The sequence below is a fragment of the Gloeophyllum trabeum genome (genome assembly GCF_000344685.1).
Source record: "Gloeophyllum trabeum ATCC 11539 unplaced genomic scaffold GLOTRscaffold_00009, whole genome shotgun sequence".
Classification (NCBI taxonomy): Eukaryota; Fungi; Basidiomycota; class Agaricomycetes; order Gloeophyllales; family Gloeophyllaceae; genus Gloeophyllum; species Gloeophyllum trabeum.
In genome coordinates this window covers 439,518-464,099 of record NW_006920418.1, presented here as the reverse complement: position 1 = coordinate 464,099, position 24,582 = coordinate 439,518, and the positions used below count along the sequence as shown (strand labels likewise).

The 24,582-nt window shown below is 53.5% G+C and overlaps 6 protein-coding genes across 6 annotated transcripts; 3 read left to right on the top strand and 3 right to left on the bottom strand.

Moving 5' to 3' along the window:
* Positions 1–2,644: 2,644 nt before the first annotated feature.
* Positions 2,645–4,809, bottom strand: GLOTRDRAFT_121915 (MFS general substrate transporter). Its single transcript, XM_007869170.1, has 7 exons — positions 4,486–4,809; positions 4,361–4,426; positions 4,148–4,308; positions 3,963–4,097; positions 3,752–3,908; positions 3,135–3,699; positions 2,645–3,080 (listed from the first exon to the last, which is right to left on the bottom strand). The coding sequence occupies exons 1-7, from the start codon at positions 4,687–4,689 to the stop codon at positions 2,806–2,808; spliced, it is 1,563 nt and encodes a 520-aa protein (XP_007867361.1). The 5' UTR covers positions 4,690–4,809; the 3' UTR covers positions 2,645–2,805.
* A 2,342-nt stretch (positions 4,810–7,151) lies between these two features.
* On the top strand, positions 7,152–9,037 carry GLOTRDRAFT_116697 (MFS multidrug-resistance DHA1 sub-family). The gene is made up of 6 exons (XM_007869169.1): positions 7,152–7,338; positions 7,391–7,456; positions 7,509–7,669; positions 7,718–8,012; positions 8,072–8,621; positions 8,672–9,037. Exons 1-6 carry the CDS (start codon positions 7,180–7,182, stop codon positions 8,923–8,925), a joined length of 1,485 nt encoding a protein of 494 aa, XP_007867360.1. The 5' UTR covers positions 7,152–7,179; the 3' UTR covers positions 8,926–9,037.
* Positions 9,038–10,235: 1,198 nt separating this feature from the next.
* On the top strand, positions 10,236–11,272 carry GLOTRDRAFT_139431 (uncharacterized protein; the record flags this gene model as incomplete). Its single annotated transcript, XM_007869168.1, has 3 exons — positions 10,236–10,430; positions 10,487–10,608; positions 10,669–11,272. The coding sequence occupies 3 exons, from the start codon at positions 10,236–10,238 to the stop codon at positions 11,018–11,020; spliced, it is 669 nt and encodes a 222-aa protein (XP_007867359.1). The 3' UTR covers positions 11,021–11,272.
* A 173-nt stretch (positions 11,273–11,445) lies between these two features.
* On the bottom strand, positions 11,446–14,597 carry GLOTRDRAFT_62463 (urease; the record flags this gene model as incomplete). Its single annotated transcript, XM_007869167.2, has 13 exons — positions 11,446–11,778; positions 11,831–11,969; positions 12,021–12,316; positions 12,368–12,480; positions 12,530–12,586; positions 12,636–12,681; positions 12,732–13,214; positions 13,265–13,374; positions 13,428–13,461; positions 13,512–13,907; positions 13,964–14,204; positions 14,271–14,494; positions 14,553–14,597. The coding sequence occupies 13 exons, from the start codon at positions 14,595–14,597 to the stop codon at positions 11,446–11,448; spliced, it is 2,517 nt and encodes an 838-aa protein (XP_007867358.1).
* Positions 14,598–16,262: 1,665 nt separating this feature from the next.
* GLOTRDRAFT_121912 (uncharacterized protein) lies at positions 16,263–17,608 on the top strand. The gene has a single exon (XM_007869166.1). It carries the CDS (start codon positions 16,346–16,348, stop codon positions 17,117–17,119), a length of 774 nt encoding a protein of 257 aa, XP_007867357.1. The 5' UTR covers positions 16,263–16,345; the 3' UTR covers positions 17,120–17,608.
* Positions 17,609–19,090: 1,482 nt separating this feature from the next.
* On the bottom strand, positions 19,091–20,345 carry GLOTRDRAFT_139428 (uncharacterized protein). The gene is made up of 2 exons (XM_007869165.1): positions 20,142–20,345; positions 19,091–20,092 (listed from the first exon to the last, which is right to left on the bottom strand). The coding sequence occupies exons 1-2, from the start codon at positions 20,313–20,315 to the stop codon at positions 19,451–19,453; spliced, it is 816 nt and encodes a 271-aa protein (XP_007867356.1). The 5' UTR covers positions 20,316–20,345; the 3' UTR covers positions 19,091–19,450.
* Between the last annotated feature and the right edge of the window lie 4,237 nt (positions 20,346–24,582).

Sequence of the window (24,582 nt, the reverse complement as noted above, 5' to 3'; positions counted from 1 at the left end):
TGCCACTCCAAGTATGCACTACTTAAAGTCTAATAGGGGAGCAGGGTCTTTCATCACTCAGGAAAGAGGCTTTAATGAAGCAAACTTAGTAGGCAAGCTCATATTTGTGCCTTGCTGGTGCCAGGGTTCAGACTTCAAATGGTTGAATGTGCGCCACATAGCAGTGGATGCTCATTAGACAATGGAATTTCCGGGTGAAAGCATTACCTGATGACAACATTAATATTTAGAGTTTGAGCTGGCAGAGCATCGAAACAGCATCTAAAAGCAGGAGACCACGAGCACAAGCCGAAAGGAGGATCAAAAGGCACTAATAAGGTTCGAACCCACGATATATCACAATTCTGCTTCCATGAGACGAACGCGCAACCATTACACTACAAACTCAACAGAAGTACATGTAACAATGCATATATGTCACCCAACTACCCTTGCAGAAGCCGGTTATCACCGGCCCGCGCAGCGCACGTGATATGCGTCCCATAATTTATTGGGAGGATGCATCAGCAAATTTTCCCATAACTGGTGTCTGAATATAATTCGCATATAATCAATTAAAATAAATACCAGTATTACAATATGTACCAGACTTGTGGACAGCTGGGCCAGCCATTATATTCAGATGGCACATGTTGTAAGACTCCCGCAAGAAGTACAATATGCACCAGACTTACACATATTGCAAGCTCAGGCCAGCTTCCTTTGACCCATAATCACACTATCAGCTGTGTTTTGCTTGGTATTCTACATCCCAGAATGAAATACAGAATCAACACATTGGCTGCTGAACACAGTACAACATATGATTGCTCAGGCTAGCTACAATACAGGGTTTGCTATGGCTACATGCTCAATGCAATACTATCCGGGAATCAACCCCCACCCTAATCAATAGAAAACAAACCATATCACTACAACAAACTACACCAGGGTATATCAACAGGTGAGATGTTAGGGACATACCTAATGCACTAGTCATCATGTATGCATAGAACCCAGCAGCAGTACCATAATCAAACCTGCGAAACAAATCAGAATGCTCAGTCACTAAATGTGAGGGACACACCTAGTGAGCCAGACCCAGACTCCTCCAGCAATCTAAGAACCTCTATTAATATGTGCACACAGTAATGCAGAGAAATGGCTTACCTGCAACAGAGACGCGTCGAGACACGATGAGGGCCTCATCTAGGTCGCGCCGTACACGCGCTGTAGGAAGGTACTCAGGGGGAGTTCGACGAGAGGCAGCGGGTTCACAAAAAGAACTTACCCGCGGAGAGGTACAAGAGGCGACGTAGGCGCGCTGTTAGGACTTAGCCATGTGAGAGCTGTAGAGAGGACGTAGTCGTGATACAAGGGAGAGAGGGGATTGGCGATGAAGTCGAACTGCGGCGCGCTTTTAAGTCAAGTTCAAAGTCCGACATGTTGAACTTAGCACGTGAGGCGACGCGCATCAGTCAGGCGCCGGTGATTGCTTCGTTGCTAAGGGTATATATATAGAATGATAAGAGAATCCTCGGGTAAGTGTATCTCAGCAGGCGCTTCGCTTATCATAAATACAAGTTCCGATTCCCCTAGAATCGGTTTACTGTTCAGTCGTTGTATAGGGCTCTCTGGTGATCGAAAATTGCCAGCGTTGAACAGGGGGTATACCCCTTATAGCCCAGATTACCTTAACTGTAACGGGAGCACCCTCCTTAAATGGAAGGTCCACCGATCCAAATCTTACCACCATCAGTAAATAGGAGCTATTACCTCTCATGTCAATAATTACCGTTTGTGAATAGGGACTAATTCCAGATATGTAGTGTGGTCTCTGCACGGCATGATCCTTTCAAGATCTCGGGCCAATGGCACTGTCAGGCATCCCCCGGCTGTGTGTGGAATTGCGCCGATGGCAAGTACCCTGCTGCCTACGGCACAAGATTGGTAAGTTACATACGAGGCATAGTACTGGCAGCATTGAGGCCTCAGCCTGACGACGTGCATCTCAGCTACAGTATGCATGTGCACTGACTCGATAGTAATGCTACCCAAGTGTAGTACTGAAGTAAACAGTGTATTGTGTATTGAAATAACTGTACTTAACACCGAGTATAGGATGATTGAAGGTTCTAGCCACACACAGTTATGTTTGAGAGTTCAGTTACAAACTTATATGATTTAGTATTACTGAGATCAACATATAAGAACTAGGAGTATTCTTGATGCCGCGCAGCGCCCGGGAGGCTAGAAAGACTATTTACCTATTTACCTACTTGTGGAACCCTTGCCACTCGTTTACCTTACGAGGAATCGGACCTGGCGTGCCGCGCAGCGCCGAATACTTCCCAAGTCTGGTATTCGGCTGGTAATGTGATTGTAGACGTGCTAAAATGACTGGAATATGCGCCAGCCACTACCAGCCGCGGGACAATTTGCTGATGCATTGCATTGAGTCATGAGGACTGCGTAGTCCAAGACTGAAGTGCAGACATGTTAGTGCCCATCGCGCGTTTACTAGGGCTGGGGCTTCGTACGTACCCAAAGCGTAGTGTCCGGCGTGGATATGGAAAGTGCGTTTGTGAACGGTACATCTTCATCTGCCTATGTGGTACGGCTGCTATTACACCTGTCGCGTATGATTGCAAAGTCATTATTTGTAGCCTCATCGTCAAGACATACGGATCCTGTTTGTATTTGGCATTACACATCGTTACTCGCGTTACATCTAAAGCAACCCCACTATATCACCAATAGATCCATCGTCCCTTTTCTGAGACGCCAGTGTGTAGCAATCAATCTACTTGTCTGATCCACGCTCCCTCACGACCCCTGCTCGTCCCCCACCTCATCCGCATCCCACGCATCCTCCGGCAACCGACTCGCAATGCCCAAACAGATGCACGTCATCGCCGCAAAGAACACATACACCAAGTACCCTCCCAGCAGCTTCTTCTCCACCGTCACCGCGAACAGGGACGTCGCCATCGCCGGCCCGATCGCGCGGATGATGGACACGGTCGTCTGCGCCATCCCGTTCGTCGCGCCCAGCGAGCGCTTCGACGGCGCGGACGAGTTGATGTAGATGAACACGCAGCCTGCAATGACATCGGGATGAGCGAGTGAGAAGTGAAGAAGACGAGACGACTAACCGAAGCACATGTCCATTAACACGCACACGACCAGCTGGCACACCATCAGCATCCACACCCACGGCGTGACGCCCCCCGCCTCGCGCGCCGCGGCATTTATCACGGGGAACATCCCAAATATAACTACAAAGCTCGCCATCCCGTTCATGAATATCTTCTTCGGGCCGAACCGATCCACCAATCTCGAGAAGAAACACCCCTGGATCAGCCCATTCGCGAGCCCAAAGACGCCCATCGCGCTCCCGATCGTCGCCGGCCCGAGGGCAAGCCCGCCGAGCTCGAGCGGGGTCGCGTAGAAGAGCGGGAGGAGTGCCCACAGGGCGATGTCGAGCAGGGACAGCGCACAGTAGTTCGCGATGGAGATGAGGATCGGGTAGACGAGGAGTGCGCGCATTGGCGGGGGCGCGTCTGCATCATCATCATCTTCCTTTTTTGTGGAGGTGGGGGTTGCGGTGCCGGATTCGGAGGCGGGGCTGTGGAGGAAGGGATCGGATTCCGAGTCGGTGGAGGCGTAGCTTGAGACGGAGCTGCTCCGCGGGAGTTTGGGGCGCCGGGGGTGGATGGTCTGTTACTATGGATTGAATAACATGATCTGGGGGGAGGGAGGAGGGACGCACCTCTTTTAGCAAGACAAGTGCTAAAAGGAAGCAGAAAGCGGAAAAGGACGCAGAGGCGAGACATGGTAGGAAGTACGGGTATTCCTGCCAGAACGGACTCTTGAAAATTTTGGGGAAGCGGTCCGCCGGCCGCGAGAGCGTTCCTCCTAAGAACGGACTGGGAAGCGGTCAGCCGGGCGAGAACGAATGGAACAAACTGGGTAGAACGTACCCAACGGTGACGCCCACGGACCACACGACAGGCATCCAAGCAAACGCCCTGGCTACGTTGCTGGAATCTGTCAAGTCGCCCATCATGCTCTTCATCACGCCGATGTTCCCGTTGAGCATTCCGGCGAGGCATCGACTATGTGCCTCCGTCAGTCCTAACACAGTTAGGATGGACGAAGAACCCACCTGATGACGATCGCGGTAAAAGTTTTGGAGAGACCGAATGCAATCATGGATATACACAGACCGAACAGTCCAGTCAGGAGGACGGGTTTACGGCCGATACGGTCTGAGAGGCGGCTCCACTGGAGGACAGTGATGGCCTCGGTAGCGAAGAACAAGGATTGCTGAGTCGCGCAGTCAGCGGTCTATGCTCTACAACAAGACATGACGACTCACGATCGTACCGGCATAGTATCCAATCTTTCCCTTGTCCCCGTGGACGATGGGCAAGGAGCCGATCAACTACATACCGACCGATAAGCGTGAAACTTGAACTAGCCACGATCATGCATTTCGCTGACCTCGTTGATGAACGGCAAAATGCACTGCGACGTTATAGGCTCTGCCAGCTGCATCAGCAGCAAGAGCCCAATCTGCAGCTTCGGCAGGGGCCTCGCCTGCCGCCTCCGCCGTCGAGCATGGCCAGTTTTGTTCGCCTGGGACTCGACGGGCGAGCCCAGCAGCGGCGTCGTCTCGCCCGACGACTCAGTCCGGTTTCCAGTCATAACAGCAAAGAAAACAAGATATATGGTACAGAAGGGAGGCCGCAGGGAGCGCTGCAGCTCTTATCATCTCCTCGAGCGCGCCCCTATATCCGCGGCGCGAGCGATAAACTTCAGTCTTCGGGAGATAAACCGAGTACATAATGACGTCGGCATCGCGCGCTTCTAATTCGGGCTTCGGGTTTCCTTCAAGTCAACGGACACGCGGGGAATCCTTGGAGGCGCAGAAACATAAGGTGGGAGAGAGCAAAAGGCACTCGAAGGTAGGTAATGTGGTAATTCCCCATCGATGGCAGGGTCTGCTGTCATGGATGCGCGCAGATAATCGCTGCGGGCGAAGCGACGACGTAAAGGATGCGGGGAAACTGCGATGGACGTGAATTCAACGGTATGTATTGGCTCCGGGGGAGATGGCTAGGTAGGTCTAGTCGTATGACGCGCGGAAGTTCATAGACAGCCCAATACGAGTGATCGTCAACGGCAAATGAAAGGCACCTGGTAGTCTATCGACACGCATCAGCGGACTAGAAGCCACAGAGGCGGGGGATCATGACTTTTGGCACAGACGTAAACGACGGCGCTCGCTCGTGATACAGCAACAGAGATCAGCCTTCATTTCACTCGCAGCACCTGATGGAACGAAAACTTCCTGGCTTTGTGGACAGCATAGGGGTTTGCGGGATGAAGAGCGCGTGAAGCGTCCCATGGTAATACCTTAAAACTTCACCGTGTCTCGTGAACACGGAGAACGAGCATCAGCTTCGAGAGGCGGTTCGTCCATATTCGGAGTTGAGACGGACCCACCAGGGCTAGCGGCGGAAGAGGAATCAGACGGAGGACAATGCAATACGGTAACTCAGCTTGTACTAGCTGGCGCCGGAGCTCGTATTCATAGATGTCCGATAAACGGCCCTGACAATCCCATTGCGCGTTTTGTGTGTATCCACAGAATGTGTACGAGCCTGGATCCTCGTTCTAAATCACGAGAGGGAAAGCGTAGTAGAGCTGCTCGATACAGACGTCGGGAAGCCTGGTGGAGGGATGGAGGCTGAAGAGAGAGAGCCAATCCTCCACAAATCGCCACTGAGTTAGAAGAGTTCGAAGTGGCGCAGGATGCCTTCAAGGCTGCTTTGCGTCGAGAATAGAACACCATAAGTCCAGACCAGAAACAATACTGCGAGAAGTACTTGTCATAAAGGCACTTCGATGCAAATGCCAAAGGCACTCGTGACGAGCGTCAAAGACATTCGTCCGAAGTGCCTTGGACACCTCTCCGCTAAGTGCCTTACACACCACTTCCAACAGCGTTAACCAGTTTTCGTTAAGTGCCGAAGACACTCATCACCAGTGTCTCAGCCACTCTTCAGCAAAGTGTCGAAGACACTCGCGGCAAGTGTCTTAGCCGCCCCTTCGTTCGCTCAGTGCGAGATACGCTCGTCGCAATTGCATTAGGCACCCTTCCGCGCCAAGTGTCAAAGACACTCGCCGCAAGTGTCCTAGACATTATCTCGAGAGTGTCTGATCCACTCGTCGGGACGTCATGCTATTACAGCTAACTGGCCAGGGTGCTTCCTACTGAACGGTAGTGTTCTTAGTATTGTCAACAAGTAGATCACGCACCGAGGACTTATCCTTCTCACCAAACTGACCATCAACCGAACGAAAGCCATAGCTGACCGTGTTTGCCGGACGTGAAAACGAGCCTCTGAGATATTAGCCGTCTGGGGCATGTCCGTATCAAAAATCGACTTACCTAACTTACCCCGCAGCAACACGCGTGTTAATAGTAGATAATACTTTAAGACGGTCGAACAATGACAACGTTAACGCAGTGGGACCGACTTCTGGGAAGCGCCTCCTGTGTCTCCGGTCGTCGCAGGAACGTGTCCGACACCACCCAGCCGCACAGAGTCGTTCAAAAAAGAGAGCAAATCTCAGTTGCAGGTGATATAAAGCATCATTCGTTCGTCTGTAAAGCGATGTGCACTGCGCCACTGCGGAGGATGGAGGATGCCTTTCTTGAAGAGTCACACTCAAGTGCTAATGCAGTATCACGAGTTTCTGATTGTCTATTTCCGTTATTTGTTGGTTCCTTCGGAGTTAAAGATCTATTAGATTCTGATCTCCTATGAATGTCAATATTAGCATCTCCGTCACTGAACCTCGACGATTGTGTTACAATTAGCTGTATGAACCGAGCCCTTTGTGCTGCAGGTGCAGACTACCACGGTGGAATCGTCGCTTCCCCGTTGCCCATCATTGGCACTGCTCGTCGAAGAGCTAGAAGTACATACAGTAGAACAAGAAGGAAACCCTAGCGGAAGATGAGGTAAAGTGCTCGTGACTCCGAGTCAGGATGCCGGCACACCCATCGGCAAATCCGAACCGATCTGCGGTGTCGAGCTCCTTTATAAATCTGTCGCCACCTCGAAATGTTCGGCCAGTCGTCGTTTCTGTCTTCTGTTTGCTTGCCCGAGCTGTCTGTACGATATCATGTCGCCGCGGAACGCTGATGAGGAGACACCGCTGCTCGCCCATGAGCAGCGTAAGAAGAAGCAGACCCCGATACCATGGGCTCAGTTTTCTATAGTGTTGTTCCTGCAGCTAGCAGAGCCTTTGACGTCTCAGGTCATCTACCCGTTCACTCCTGACGTGAGTGACAAGCGTAGGTCCTGCAATTTTTCCAGCTCAATGTTTCATCCAGCTCATTCGGAATGTCGGGATAACCCACGGCGACGAGACGAAAGTCGGGCACTATGTCGGGATGTTGGTACGTGATCGCGTCTATGGAGTCTGTACGCCGCTCATATTATGCCCTGCAGCAATCTCTATTCTTCGCAACGCAGGCATTGACTGTCCTACACTGGAGTCGTATATCCGACCACGTAGGGCGAAAGCCGGTCATCTTAACTGGCCTCGCCGGCCTCTCAATATCCATGTACTGTTTCGGCCTCTCTCGGACATTCTGGGGCTTAGTACTGAGGTGGGCACGCAGGCAGCTTTAGGTCGCCCATTATTGACAATCTCGTAGTCGCTGCCTGAATGGAGCCCTGAACGGCAACATTGGTGTCATCAAGAGCATGATGGCTGAGCTCACAGACTCTACGAACATCGCCCGAGCATACGCTTATATGCCTATCGCGTGGTCCACTGGGGGGACATTGGGTCCCATCATCGGTGGCATGCTTTCACGACCCGCTGAACGATTCCCTAATATCTTTGGGCATAACGAATTTCTGATAAAGTATCCTTATTTTCTCCCGTGTGCCGTCCCGGCGACGTTCACGGTCATCGCATGGCTAGTAACCTTCTTCTTCCTCCAGGAGGTGCGTCGGCGTCTTTGTCTCGGTGCTCGACGTTCTTACTGATCGTGATCGGGACTTAGACCGTGAAATCTCCGAAATCCATAGGTCGTATGTTCAGGCTGCGGGAAAGCAAAGAGAACCTCACCTACCAAAATGTCACCGGCATACAGAGGCAGCCGACGCAACAATCTGTACCTACGAAGGGTAAGCTCGCGGAGGAAAAGGAGGAGCCGTTGCCGCTGCACGAGCTCATGACCCCGCGCGTCCTCGTATCTGCCGCCAACTACGCCTTCCTCGCCATCGTCGACATAGCGCTGCGTGCCGTGCACCCGTTGTTCCTGTCCACGCCCATCGAACTCGGCGGTTTGGGGCTCCCTCCCCACTTCATCGGGGTCGTATTGTCTGGGTTTGGTATCCTGAACGGTATCTTCCAGATATTCTTCTTCGCCAAGATCCACGACAGGTTCGGGACGAAGAACGTGTTCATTGTCGGCTTGGCGGCTACGATGCCGGTGTTCGCCATGTTCCCTTTCATTAACTGGGTGGCCAGGGCCGAAGGGCTCAGCCTGCTCGTCTGGGCTCTCGTCGCGGGCCAAGTTATCATATCAATCCTCACAAGTCTATCATACGGTATGTCTTTCTTTGGCAGCCAGTCGAATTGGCGCTGACTCTCGAGACAGGTTGTATCTTTATCTACATCACTGCATCCTCCCCGAACAAGGCATCCATTGGCGCCACGAACGGCCTCTGCCAGATGACCGTCTCCGTAATGCGTGCCATCGGCCCCGCCGGCGCCAACTCGCTCTTCGCACTCTCGATAGACCCTGCGCGGCATTACCTCGGTGGGCATCTCGTGTACTACGTCCTGGAGGTGCTCGCGTTTGTCTCGATTTGCGTGGCGCTTCTGTTGCCCAAGCAGGTTTGGGCGAGCTAGATGGGCAGGGACACAGCTCCTATTTTCATTTGATGTTCAGTTCGGGTCTTACCGAGATAGATTTGTGGATTTTACTTTTCCTGTTGTACTAGATAATACACAGACACGACTGGTAATGACATTACGATCTGTAGCCTTACTGTCCTAGCGAGTGTCGTCTGTTGTGCTACTGAGCAGCTACTCGTTAACTAGAGATCGCAGGGAGAAACAGGCACGCATTTCTTTAGGCGTTCAGCGTTCGAATTCGTCCTTAATCGAGACGCGTCGACTCACGTGAATGGCCGGAAGCTATCAGCACATGTTACAGTACTTGACAGTTGCTTGACAGTACTGTACTTTTCCGCAGAGTTCGCGTAGGAATCGGATTCGCTATACAGACGAGCGGCACTTCACTGTACTCATATATCCTGCATGTGATTTGGCCTCTTTCTCTGATGTAGGGACGCTTCGCATCTAGATGGGGACCAAGAATCTCTTAGACTTGCAGAACGCCGTGGTCATGACGCGCGACCCTTCCAGTAAGGTCGTCTTACTGCGTTACCATTGCTCACTAAACATGCCGCATACTGGGACAAGCTTACCTGCGCAAGTAGTCAGCATTTCAGACCTTCCGGTAGATGGTTGATTTGCGAACGTCTTGAAGGATTACGCAGGGGTACGTTGCTGTTTGATTCAGGCATTGCCCGAACGGTTACGTCCTTGAGGTTCCTATTGACTTGCCCAGCATACTTAACTGCATCATCCCGAAAGCGCAATGTTATTGACGATCACCGTGGCCTTTCGTTAAGTTGATCAGGCCAATACCATAGGGGAGTTCGGGCTTCGCCGGTGAGGTGTCCTTGTACCCAGTTAGGTCCTTCGGCTGCTGTAGAGATGCCGCTGCTGACTTCCCTGCAGCACGAATATCCAAGATATGCCCCGTGCAATAGCGAAACTGCTCTTCCGTCCAGCAAACTTTCAAGCGCGGCAAGTCTGACGAGTTGACATTGGTGCCACTCACGTGACTGGGCGCGTCCGTTGACTGTCAAGCGTGGTGCCACAGTCTGTGGCACGCAAGCGCACATCGGGCCACAGTTCATTTAAAAACCGTGTATCTGCCACCAAAACTATCCATCAATCTCCACTCAACAACGACTCCCTCGGCGACCCAAACTCTGTGGCATTGCACCTACAATACCCCGACTGCTGCCTTTCCTCGTCAATTTCTTATTGACATCTTATCTTCCTTTATTTCTTCATCGTACTAGTCATCTCGGACGTCACAACACTCTTTCACAATCACTTGCTTCACTGCTTTGTTATCGTTCATCATGCCACCCTCATCACGCGTCGAAAAGCCTCTGCCACCTCTGCCAGACAACATCCCGCACCGCTCTTCGTCCCTCAAGGAGACATCAAAGACGCGGAGAGGGGTGATAGACGTCGATGAGGATCGTCCGAAGCTGAAGCATCAGAACACGTTACCCAAAACGAAGCGTGAGCAGTGGGCAGGCCAGGTGCAACGGGTAAGTACTGGTGTTGTTGTCTATTTTCTGTCGGTACTAGATGCATTTGCTACTAGCCTACTTCTCCTCTTCGGTTCTTGTCAAAGCTAGGTCACTCACCGTCAGTGCCCAAGAACGTATCGCCGACTACCGGCCGGGACGAAGACTGGGATTGGGACATGTACGACTCGAATCCTCCGTACGTAATCTCTCTGTCGTAGTTCTACTAATAGAGTATTTATATACCCTCTCCATTTAGGGACGGCTTCGAGTTCGACGGTGAAGCCCGCGATGGACGTTTCGCTCAGTCACCAAAAAGCAAAACGTCCATAGCGGACCACCCAGAAGAGTTCTCAATGTACCCTAGGATCCCCCACCCGTACAGTGCGCCTTCGTCTATCCCAGCCTTCAGGAGAGAAACAGCCGAGGACGACAGGGCGTTGTACCTCACCGTCGCCCCAGACTGCGACGAGTCTGACGGAGGCGTCACCGTCGTCGTTCAAGACAGGAACCCGATGAAGACGTGCCATGATAGCGTCCTCACCATCGGGGGTGCCGTGCGGATGCTCAGCCCCAGGGAGCAAGTCCGTAGCCGCGACGACCAATTCTGATGTGGTCCGCTGTGCAGGAGTCTCGCTCTCTGGTCGTGCAGGCTAGGCATGTATTTCTGCTCTCTTGAAGTCCGTATTTATGTGGTTTTCACGACTGCTACGTTCCCGCATGTAACTTATCGACGCCATTGTACGATTGTCTCTGAGCAGTCGCCCATTGTATCCCTATTTATGTCTAGCTAGGTTCTCATGACACACTCCTTATCTATTGTATTTATCGGGCAGAAGCCACCTAGACACGTAGAATTTCAGACACTCGTTCCTCAAATGTCTGCTTGCTTAATGGATCGCCATTGGGATCGTCAGACCCCTTAAAATTTGCCATACAACGATACCCGTATTGTACACGAACCTTCACCCGATATTCACCCCACAAGTATATCGTACAACAGGAAGGACCCGCAGAACCCAAAGCGTGATGCACCCTAGAACAGATTATACGTTCGTGCTAGGGGTAGCCGCTCGGCTGGCGCGACATCCGCTAATTCTCCATCCGCTCGCACTTCATAACTCTCGGGGTCCACGGACATCTTCGGGACTGCGTCATTCCACTTCATATCTCCCTTCTTCACGTTCCTGCAATTCTTGACTGCTTCGAAGCGTTTAGAAAGGCCGTATGACTTGATGACACCTGACGTCAGAGAAATCTCCGACACGAAAGCGACAGAGTTCAGTGCGGCAGATGCAGGGTAGGAACCCCACATCGGCTTGGAATAGAATGGCTGGACAGTGGGAATCGAGGCGTTGGCATCGCCCATCTAGGTACCTACTCGTCAGGACGCGCTGATCTCGTGCCAGTCCGTGACTTACCTGAGACCATGCTATCACTCCGGACTTGAGGATCATCTCGGGTTTGGCCCCGAAGTTCTCAGGCTTCCACAGAACGAGATCCGCAAGTGTGCCAACGGCAACATGGCCAATCAGATGGCTTATACCGTGTGTTATGGCACTACGAAGCATATGATGAGGGAAACTAAATGGTCGGACAATAGCGACTTACGGATTGATGGTGTACTTGGCAATATACCTCTTGACTCGAGCATTGTCCCTACCTTCGCTGTCGCCCAGGGACGCGAGTGGGCCCCTGAACTCTCGCATCTTACTCGCGGTCCTCCATGTCCTGCTGACTACCTCTCCGACACGGCCCATTGCCTGAGAGTCGGAGCTGATCATCGATATTGCGCCCATGTCCTGCAGAACGTCTTCCGCCGCCACAGTCTCGCCGCGGATACGAGACTCTGCAAAGGCTAAATCCTCAGGAATCGACTTATCAAGATGATGGCAAACCATCAGCATCTACGCCATTCAATTAGCGTCGAGATAAATAGTTCCTTGCATGGTACATACGTCCAGATGCTCGTCCAGAGTATTGTTCGTGTACGGACGGGTTGGGTTCGTGGATGACGGTAGGACGTTTTCTTGGCCACAGACGACGATAATATCCGGCGCATGTCCCCCACCTGGTTAGAAATCAGCCAAGAGATTACTACACCACCAAATCGCACATACCAGCACCCTCCGTGTGGTAGGTATGAATTGTACGGTTGCCGAAAGCAGCAATCGTGCCTGGGACGCCTTCAATACCTCTGACCATGCAGCGACCTGGGAGACTTACTTTCAACGAACCCGCTCTCGTTCAGGGTATCGGTGTGTATGTTCACCTTGATGCCGGTTACGGTTACACTCACACGCTGGTTAGAGAGATGCTCACCTGAACATCGTATTTATCCCCCACATCCAAGCAATTCATGGTAGCAGCTGGGGTCGATCCCCAGTCCTCATGCAACTTTAAGCCCGCCGCGCCCGCTCTGACGATATCCTCCAAGGCCTGGGGGCCGGCATCGTTCCCCTTGCCCGTGAACGCGAAATTCATCGGCAGCCCGTCCGTTGCCGCGAGCATGTGGCGCATGTAGAACGGGCTCGGCGTGCACGTCGTCGCATTCGTCCCCGCGCTCGGGCCCGTGCCGCCCCCGATCATCGTCGTCGTGCCCGCCGCGAGCGCCTCGTACACCTGCTGCGGGCAGATGTAGTGCACGTGCGCGTCCACCGCGCCCGCGGTGAGGATCAGTTTCTCGCCCGCGATGACCTCCGTGGAGGATCCGATGGTCAGTGCGGGGTGCACGTGCGCCATCACGTCGGGGTTCCCGGCTTTTCCGATGCCCGTGATGACTCCGTCTTTGACGCCGATGTCTGCCTGTAGTAGTGACGATAAGTGAGGCCACGATGGATACACTAAAGGTATACCTTGTATATGCCAGACCAGTCTACGATGAGGGCGTTGGTGATCACTAGGTCGAGACACTCCGATGCAGGGCGGTTGGTCGCCTGTCCCATACCCTCACGAATCGACTTCCCTAGCGACGCGGAGACGTCAAACTGGCGACATGGCTAATACAGATGCCCTCACCTCCGCCGAACTTGACTTCGTCTCCGTAGACCGTCTTCATTCTGGGTTAGCCTAAGCCTCTCGTAACGTAAACACCGGGCTCACCTCGTCCCTCTCCACCTCGATCCACAGCGCCGTGTCCCCAAGACGCACTTTATCACCCACCGTGGGTCCGTACATCGCCACATACGCCTGCCGCCCAATATCCGTGTCCTCATGCACCTCCGCCGCCCCCGGCTCCGGGACATGCCCGAACCCCTTCTGCACCAGATTACGTACAATTTCATCCGTGCGGTCAGCGTCCACTATCCCGGACGCGAGGAGGTTCCCCCCAGAGATGATCTGCGCGCCCGCGATGGCGCAGAGCGTGACGGTCTTCGAGTCGCCGGGCTCAAAGCGCACCGCGGTGCCCGCTGCGATGTCCAAGCGCTTGCCGTACGCCTTGGCGCGGTCGAAGGAGAGGCTCGCATTCGTCTCGATGAAGTGGTAGTGAGAGCCAATCTGTAAACATATACTTGCGTCTGCCCGGCATTAATGGCATGTGGTCAATGACGAACCTGTATAGGCCTGTCGCCGTTATTAGTGACCTTCAGCTTGACCCGTTCACGGCCTTTATTGATGACGATCCGTTCCTTCTTGACGATGACGGCTCCTGGGGCCTTCTCCTTCGCGTACTCGGACTCGTCTGCGACGGGGAACTTTTCATTCGGAGGGACAGGTAGGAATGACCCGTAGAGCGCGGCCGCAAGGTCCCCGTCCTCCGTACAAATGGGATCATGCACCGTCACCAGGAAAACTCTGCGCACATTTCACATTCAGTCGTCCGGGGACCCGTTCATGTTCACAGTAGTATAGCATACCCACCCGTCCTGAAACGTCCCCTCGACCTGGATCTCGTGCAGCAGCCCGGGCACCGACGGCAGGACATGTCTCCGTCCGAGGAGCGTCTTCCCGTGCTGCATCAGCTCCGCGACCGAGTGCTGGCCATCGCGGATGCGCTCTTGCAGCTGGCTCGCGATCAGCGCGGTCGCCTCTGTCTGGTTAAGCTTCAGCCCTCGCGCCAGGCGCTTCTGGGCCAGGAAGCCTGCCTATTCCACCGACCGTATTTCAGACTTGAGATGGAAATTGTACAAGCTGAGAATAAACCTGGTGCAGCAGCAGCTTCGCTTCCTCACGGGGCAGCAGGTGCATTATTCCTAGAAATCCTTATATCAGAGTAGAACGGGACTAGCAGCGCTGCCAGGCTGTTATCGGCCTGAGCAGTCAGCTTGAGCTTTGACATGCTTATCGCAGGGTAAAGGGCGGGCGCCTATCGTTGACAGACCGCCGGATTATTGCGGTTTATTTCCTCCTTTCTTTCCTCCCTCTACATACGTGTTTCCTCCGCGACTGCCGCGACCGATAAATCTCGTTCGTACTGCTTAGATTCGAGAACAATACCCCGCTTGAGGCGGAGGCTACGGACATGCATGTGAGTCCTTACTTTCAAGTTTATTACACTGGTGGCATATTGTGGCAGTTCAAATGAGGCCGGATGGGGGAGTACAAAGATATTGGCGAGTCTTTAGGAGGCCATGTGGACGTTGAAATGATAATACCATGTCGAGCTGCCTAGAGTGCGCGTTCCCTATCCCCGAAACGCGTTCGCTCCTGCTACAGCAGAGTGACATCTCTACTAATTTTCATTGGTACTGATTTACTGTATGTTTGTCCTGCATAGGCCGACGTAGCTCGCCGATTTGAGTGAGCTGTTATCCTTCGTCATCCAGCGTACCTCCAAATGCAGCCTGGGTGTGCGACACGACGGAATTGAATTCGCTGGGTGTGTCTATGTATGTGGTCTATCTTTATACTCGTCTCAGTGATCCGTATCCTTATGTTCTGCCGATAGATATTCATGTGTCGGACACCGTATCCCCGCCCGTCACGGAAGTGGAATCATTGCATAGCTGTTCATGGACACCATTGGCATTGAACACGGTCCCGAAACGACGGTCAACATGCAGTTCGTGGCGTCCTTCCCTACTGAGGCGTCGGACGTCGGGACTTCAGGACAGGCCGGTCCCGACCGGGGACTACCCTGGCAGGATCATATACTTCGCATTGACCGTAGGCACCGCTATCCTCTCTCGATATACCCCTCTTCGGCGGAAGCACGAATCTTGATCACAGCACTGTTTGTTAAGGTTGTGAAACACCTTATGATGTTCCCCGCCATCTGAACCTTGACTTAGCTTGATGGTGCGTACCAAGCCATATCTTATTGAGCATAGACCCACCTCTGACACGAGGCATTGTCCCGTCAAATGATGACTGATTATAGCGTCTTCCCCTTCAGAACGACTCTCCTCCGCCTCTCCGAGCACCTGCCAATGGTAGAATGCGTTGCGTGCAGGTAGAATGGAAGACGGGATGTACATCCCAGATCCTCCCACCACCCCGAGTCATCCTCGCACTCAAGCGACTCTTCACGCCCAGAGTCCGAGGATGACTCGGTGTATTCTGGGAAATCACGGGTGCTGTCCGGTCAGGCCATCCCCTCGCTGGTGGAACTATCAAAACACAGCTGGCTAGGTACATCACAACTGTGATGTGCAATGATACATCAAGTTCCCTGGGCCTTCCTTCCCCCTTTCCCTGCTACCCGGGGGAACATACGGCTACTCGGCCATCGCTTTGGGCACCACTGCGCTGCGCGCTGACTACGTCGGTGCACAGCCGCTACGTCGGGCGGGTAAACGTCACGCCAGAAATGGAAGTGGCGGGCGCGCAGCGCCTCGCGATTGGTGAGTCTTCTGCTTACGTTAGCACATGTTGCGTCACACGGCTCCTCGCTGCTCCCACGCGGTTCGAGGTCGGGGCTGTCCTTTTGTTCCGACCACGGACAGACAAAGATCTGCCCGGGGCTCTCTTCTACACCATCAGGTCCTCGCACGGCCATGTCTTGCTCTGTTACCACCACCACCGTCGCCGCCCCCTCCTCGTCGCTTCCAGTCCCCGGTGGTGTGCGCAAGCGGACGTCGTCGTTCTCCACGCCCAAGCCTGGGCCACATAAGGTGCCTCGCACGACGAGCAGCGGTACTCGGCCCCTGCGCCGCACGATTTCGTTCGCGGTCCTCCCGAATACTCCTGTGGACGACACCCTCTACACCGGCGACGGCTTCGAGCCGCCACCTTTCGCCCCCACCGGCGCACCCGCACCACAGCGCACGCATAAACCAGACTGCTCGTCGCTCGTGCCGTACAACCGCACCCTCCGCTTCTACAAAGAACAGCGCGAGCGCCGCAAAGGCCTGAGCCGCACCTACTCGGAGCACAATCTCGCTTTCGGCTCTGCCCCTATCCCTACCACGCCCGACACATCCTCCATGCCTACCTCGCGACTCCCTGTCCCGAAGCCTGCTCAGACTGTTAAGATCGAGAGCCGAACGACCTCGCCACTTTCGCCTCACCCATCGAATAACCTCGCGCGGCGACGCTTGCCTCGTGGCAAGCGCGAGCCGGACCTGTACCGCGTGGCGATCATGACGCGTATGCGTTGCTCGCCCGAGGGGCAGAAGATCCTGCTGATGGGCCCGCGCCTGGCAGTGTCGATATTGTCGGCGACGCGGGAGCTAGAGCGGATGGTCGGCGAGAGGGACGGCGATGGGGATGTGGTGATGAAGACGGAGCCGCCGGGCGAGGATTGGGAGATGGTGGACTGTGGATTGTAGGCGCTGGGGCGATGAATCAATGATGAACGAAAGATGAAGAAGAAATCGAAGACATTGAAGAAGTAAGTTATTGGACGATGAGGGCGCATCCATCTACATCAATCAAGTGCGATCCATACAAACATCATGGATCGCTCGCCACCTTCCGACATCGACATCATATGGAAACCTTTATCTCGTTCGCCTTCGTTCGCGAAACCCTTCACCTCGCCCTGCCTCAGGGTGTACAATTGCGTATTTGTTGCAGGGCCATGGACCTTACCGGAATATTCTTGTTGTTGTCATCGCTATGCTCGCTCTGTCTATCGTGTGTACTCATCGTTGTATCGATTGTGGAGGAAGGAAAATGTAGTATCAGATGTGGTTGTTTTTTGTACTCGGTCGTAGTACGTAGGTATTCTCTCTACCCCGCTTTCCTCGTCCGATCTTTTGGATCTAGTGCGCCTTGTGGTTGTTACTATACTATCCAAATTAATTGCTTTGATAAAGGATCAGCACAGGATGGATCGCTGAGTGAGATATTTTGTGGCAAGGACTTGAAGGGGATGCGTGACGTGTGGGCTCGTGTGGGGTCACGCGCTTTAAATTGCACGCCACAACATCACAGGGTTTGGCCACAATCGTAATGCTTTTTCCTGTTCTGTTCTCGATGTAAGCTGGGGAACTTCGAGCTACCGTAGCATATGCTTTATTTGCGCGGTACGTCGGGCTCTGCTAATTATTGATTACTTTCGAGACGTGACAAGCCCTTTTGCTCGCGTGCAATTTCAGGCGGGCATCGTGAATCCTACTATTAATATTCATCAGACATATGCGCGTTTATAACCACCGTCCTATTGACAACGCGTCACCCCGCGCGTCCTCTCCAGCCGCGTTAGGCGACCAGTATCAAGCAGCACGATCCTGTATAAGCAAATTTTGGCTCAATCAATGATACGCTCTGGAAGGCTTCACGCCCATCAAAGCTCAACAACACCTCGAACGTTTCCCAGCACCACTACCAACCTCGTGTTCTACCTCCTCGCACCCGTCCTCCCTTCCGGTTTGCTTGCAGCAGCTCCAGGTGAAGTTCTGCGGGTAGAGTCTGCGGTTCTCGCCATCGGCTTCTTCGTACCAGTCGAGTATCCTGAGCTGCTGGGCGCCACAAAGGCTGGGCAACCATTCATCCGCCTTTGGGCCGCATGTCCGCCGGGACCCTCCTCCTGAACTTGGTACGGTCCTTTTCAGGTCCGGGAGAAGCGGTGACATTGTACGAGAGAGGACTTCATGTAAGTTGACTCGATGTCTCATAGCAGGCAGCGCTCGGAAGACACAACCAGACCAATGGGCGCGGCCAAATGGTGTTCTGCCCGTCTTAGTATTTCAAGTCGCAGCTGTCTCTAGACCCCCTCGTCTCGGATTTGCCTGCCGGCCGCCATTTACTCGTACCCTTCCTTTGCCACACATATGTTGATTTTGCCACGGCGTCGCGGCAGTTAGCTGCTCATAGGCCGGTCGGCTCATAACGATGCATGGACGTCGAGTTCACATGAAGCAGCCTATAAGTAGGCTGTAGACTTCTCGCACGTACGCGAACACTGTCAATGGCTCAATGCAGAGTCGTGTTGCAGTCGGCGGGACTCGGTGCCCGTACGTCCGACACGAGCGTGTCAATGAGCCCATAGGTGCTCCTCATCGTCGCAGTAGTTGTCAAAATCGTCAGGTCAATAGCGTCTACATATCACGGACAGGATTTGGTGTTCGACTGTGCTCGTACTTAGGTCAATGGAAGTCGCCTAATTTACCGACGCCACAGACGCGTTACTTACATAATTACCCCGCGACGCGTCCGTACACGTGAATTCAGGCCGGAAATATTTCAGCTTTGCTTTTGCCTCCGAGCACCCTCGGATTAGACTCAGTCCGAATTACACCACACAGCAGGAACGAAGACGCCTATCGATATCGCACATCTGATGTCCCTGGCCAAGTGTGTGAAGCAGATTGCATTGTGAACCAGAAACACCCCTGTTGTACATACATATTCATATTCACTTCGTTATTTAATTAGAAAGGAGGGTAATAAGTGATGGAGCGCGGTAGAATACGAGTGGGACGTATAAACGACAGGATTGCGATTGATGCAGACGATAGATAGATAATGCCAATGCGTGTATGCGATGCGAACGAAGATGCGAGACTATGGAGACACAATTCCGACCGAGAAATCAAATACCCAAAAAACCAAGAACCAAGGAACACAATGCCGTGAAGTCGTGATGAGTGCTGGGGAGGGACCCGAAAACACAAGAGGCGTGCGGATGATAGATACAATCAGTGGGGGAGGGGAATTCAGCTCGGGAAGCTATACCGCCTGAGCTGGTCGTCGTACTCCCCTGGCAGCGAGTCGGAACTGCTGCCGTTTTGCGGCGACGGGGTGAGGTCGCCCGACGTGCTGGAGCCGTCGTCGACGCTGCGTGAGCGCAGATCCTCCTCCTCCTTCGTGCGATCCGGCCCTTTCCCGTTTTGTATCCGCAGTCCGGCGCGGTCGCGTTTCTGCGCGAGTCGCGGCGGGACGGGCGGCTCCCGGGGCATGGGCGAGAGCCGCGGGTGGGTCTTCTTCTTGTGCGCGCGCGAAGGGAGCGACGATAGGTGGAAGTGCGGGAGGGAGAGCGCGGGCGGGTTCGTCGTGAACACCGGCGTGCTGAAGGACGGGGTCAAGAGCGGGATGGCCGGCACCGGGACGTGGTGGAATCGCGAGGGACCCGGGGAGAGAAAGGGGCTGTATGCGAGGGAGGGCGAGTAGATATTTTCGAGCTCGGGCGAGGAGCCCTCGCTCGATGGCGGGAAGGGGTACTCGAAGCGTGCGGCGGGGTCGAGTGGCGTGCCGACGATGGACGAGGGCGAATGTAGGACTAGGTTGGAAAGACTGGGCAGCCGCCGTGGTCGGCTGGTCGTCGCGCGAGACGATGGCGGCACGTTATCGTCCAAGTGCTGCAGCCAGTCAGCCTTTATCCTCTGAGAGTGAAAGAGTGTAACTCACCGTTCCTGTCGGTCCCACTGCGTCGCCGGGTATGAGCATTACGTCGTCTAACTCGGGGTCGGGCGTCGGGCCAGCGACAACATCCCCGTTCACGCTGCCGTCGACGGCGGAGGACACAGACGGAATATCCTCATCTGGAGACACGGAAACCTGGACTGACGGCACCCTCGGCATCGACTGTGAGTGCAGTAACACGGATAGGGTTGTGGACGCTGTCGACAGTCGCGGTCGTGCTAATCGTGCTGGTCGTCGCTGACGGTGTCGGTGAGGCCGCCTAGAAGAGGCACATGGGGATGCTGTATATAATATAACAATGATCGGTTTGGTTTCTGAGGAATTCCATGATGTAACATCCGAAAATCCATATTGGGAAGTCTGCCGTGATGCCGAGGTTCATCTTTGGACTGCGTTTCCACTCTTCCCAGCGCTCCCAGCGTCACGCACTCCACTGCGCCCCCTCACCGTCACCTCAGGCCCAGCCCTGCCAGACGAAACGCCTCCAACAGCCCTGAGTCTACTGACGCGTCGGTCGCGCGCTCGAGCTCTGCCTGCAGCGTATGTCGTAGCGTCCGAGTCAAGATATTTCTCGCTTTGTATTGTTCTGGTTCGTACACGTTCGAGCCAGTTCCACGATCTTCCGAGAGGCAGGCTCAGGTTCGCATGGCAAGTTACATGCCTCACAGCGCCTCAACTATAACTTCCACATACAGTAGCAAAACAAATGCGGATTCTCAAAGCAAATCGCGTCTTCTGCCGTTCGTTCACAGCGGCCTGATCCACGGCGATCAACCTATCAGTCGCGGATAACCAGGTCCCGTGGCACGCAACTGCCAGATTACACGTCTATCTGCCTCAAACTCAGATGCGAGCCTATTTTCGCGCGCTGTTGCCCATCCAATTCAGTCGGACTAAGGCAAACTGGGCCCCGCTCGGGAATCGGAGGATTCAGAGAACGCGCTTCGCCGGCGCGGACCTTGCAAACTTACAGGAGACAGTCGCTGTATGGACTAGCTGACCATGATCATGAGACGCAACAGCGCTGTCTCCTGCAAGTTTCCGAGGGCTGTCTGCGTGATATAGTCCAAGTGGAGTGAGTGTACGTGCATATCGCTGCGCATCCTTGAGCCATTAATGAGCCCGGCTATCGGACCCTATTGCAGGCTCCTCCTTCGATCGGTTCTCATCCAGTACAGTTGGCCAGGAGTATGAGGAAACTTGATCGACGAGATCCATCTAATGGAACCAACTGAATTGCCAAACTTATAAGTAGATCAAATGTACCCGCTCACTTAGGAGGTGGCGGGCGACCATTGGAACCACAATTTCGCTTTTCTCTGTGAGTCCACCCCTGTCGTGCGTCTCCTTGTATATCCACTGGGTAAGCAATGCTTTCGGCTCGCAGGCGACCTACTAGGAACCTGCTATCCGTGAAACAAACAGCCTCCACACCGCATCCTTCGCATCTCGGACTGTATCGGCCCCGTACGAGCAGGAGCGCCCCACAACACCTGCCCGCTCCACCCGGCATATCAACTGCCCGTTATCTTATCCGTCGGCCATGTCTCTGGGATTTACTCCATGGGATGCAGTCAAGGAATCTGCCGGTCTCTGGCTGCGTGTCGAGGGACTGCAGCTTGTTCTCGTTACTTGTATAAGTTGTTACCGGAATAGCCGTGGTGAATGGAGAACGGCAGTCTAAGTATAGAGGAGCTGGTGTCCATACAATGCAGACGCAGTACAGGGGGCCGGTCCGCGTGGTTCTGCCAGATACACGCACTTGTCCGTCTTCAAGAAGATGATAGTCCTTGCGTTGGATCCATACATACACACTTGGTTGCCGTCGACAGATCCACACCTTGCTGTGCGAGCACCCCAGCCAAGTGTGGTTCTATATCTGGCGTCGTGTTCCCTGTTTGCTCCTCTGTTTGCGTGGGGGTTGGGACGACAGCGGTGAGAGATAGCGCGCTTGCTATGTGGGTCCAGGTGGGTTCCTGGAATCATACACTAGCACAATATCGGGTCCGCAAGGGCATCGTTACGGACAACGACGATCACCTACCTCAACGACCAAAAATTTACCCTTATACTTAGGAGTGAGGGGCTTGATGCCCGGGGAATGTGAACCAAATCTGGGCGGAACCGAGAGGAACTCGAAGAGAACACACGAACCAACGCGGAGGTGCAGTTAGTCAACGTATGAGATGGGCGCCATTCGCAGAGACGAAGCTAGGATGTCAGGAAGAGATGTGCCAGAGGATTAGAACTTCTGTCTTGCGCCACAGCGAGACATCTTTATGCGGCTGTTGGGGGGATCAAGCCTGTCGGGGAGTGATCCAAAGCTAATTTGAAGCAGTATCAAGGCCAGATTAAGGATTGAGAGAGAATCGTCGGCAAGTCGTCGGGACCGCCTGGTCAACAGAGCCGGAACTTACAGGAAGCACATGAGCGCCCCATAACGGCGTCCTGGGACTCAGCAACTCGAAGTGAATAGTTTATCGTGAGGTATACAACCCGTTGGTTGTACGTTTTCACGAATCACGTACAGAGGAGATGGAGAAGCCCTTGATATTCCATTAGCTTCCTTCCCAAAGTCGCATTCGTACCTGATTAGCGTTGCCGTAACGTGACCCTGTGGATCGTTGAGTGAAGCACCGCCGTACCTGGGATTAATATCGGGCACTGGAAATGACTTCGTTGACGTTGGATGTCAACGAGATCTCTTCATGCGCACGCCTTCGTCGCGCTGGAGATATCTGTGGCAGCCAACCCCCAAGCCCAAGTTGGGCGAAGCGACAACGGTACCACCTCGGATAGGCAAAGAGACGCCATACTATCGAGGGGTCACCTATACAAGTGAATTTGACGGGATGCGGAGACGAAGCAAAACCGCATTACCTTCCGATACTATGAAGTTGCCTGCAGCTGTGAGCTAGGGTGAAGTGGGAGATTCACGGAGATCGGTCAGTTAGAGGCTGGGTGAAATTTGTCGAATTTCAATACTGAATCAGCATACCGTAGCCGGAAGGAGACTGTACTCTTTGGAGGGAAGGCAATGGGACCGGCTCCATTCGAGATAATGAAGAACGCAAGCTTGCATAAGAAGAACGTCCGGAATTCCCGGAAAGCCTTGAAGTTCGTTCACCATTTACCTATTTCGCCCCGCTCGCAGTATAAATATAAAGAATCTCGCCCTCACTACTTGAACTTGACAAGGCCCTCGCTCGGAGGCAAAGCGTTGGACTAAGTCACTGTCAGTGCCAGGCTCCTAAACCATCCGTCCTTAGCGTTCTCGCTCCTCCTTTACTAGGGCGCACGTGCAGTGTTATATAATACAAATCTATTTTTAATTTATTACCGGATACAGAACGAACAAGAGGAGGAGAACGCTATAGGACGGCTGGCACAAATGTCGTCGCCGAGATCCCCGAGGCTGACTAAGCGGACGGTGGCTGAAGCCTTTCACCAGCGGTCGGCGGGCCTTCACGCAACCATTTACAACTTATTACCTTGGGATTTACCTCTGGGTGTACTTTATAGTAATGTAAAAATGTCCTAACTGAATGGTATACTCATGCAAAGGTTATCAGTAGTACCGAAGGTTGAATATCCGGCTGAAGAGGCATAATGGCTATAGACAAGCACTGCGCGGCAGACCTAGATAGTCACGTTGCGACCAGCGCTGACTAGGGCTGACCTTGCGACATAATTCAGATGTAGACGGACGCCTCGGCTACCTCAGGTAGTCGCTTTAGGATTAGGGTTGATCACGTGAGCTAGTCGCGTACGCGTCAAGCTCATTTAGCTTCAAGCACGACTAGCTCTGCCTACATCTGCCTAGGACTGATCAACTGCGGTAGCCGCTTCGGATAACTTGCTTGACTAGCCTGCATCGTGTATACCTCCTGTATTTACACCAATCCAATACATAACTTGTCGTCTGAGTTCAGAAAGTGATACAAAAGTTTTCTAAGTCCCGACTTGCCCTCTCCCTCCTACCCGCACGCCGCTGCATCTCAGCACCGATGAAGACTCTGATTCTGTACACCTAATCTTCTTGCTTGCTGGATCTAGAGAGCAAACATGCGAGGCTTCAACAAAACTTCTAAGCCCGACTTGCGGCACTGTCACTGCTCCGAATGCCGCGGTAAGCTGGTTCCCCGACAGATCAAGAACAAGCATGAACGAGAGCAGGCCGCTGCAACATCGCGTGCGGCACTTGGGGGTCGCGGTAAAGGCTTCGTCGCATCTCTCTTGTCTAAAGTCAGGGGTCGTGGTCGCGGCGGCGCAAACCCTCAGGCATCCTCGACAGCAGACGCAGTCCCCGGCGAGTCTCCATCCAGCTTGATGTCCAATGTAACGACAGCAGAGTTCTTCTCTCAAACTCGTAACTCTGGTCTACATTACAATCCACCAGCTCCCGGTGATTATATGCCTATGGATC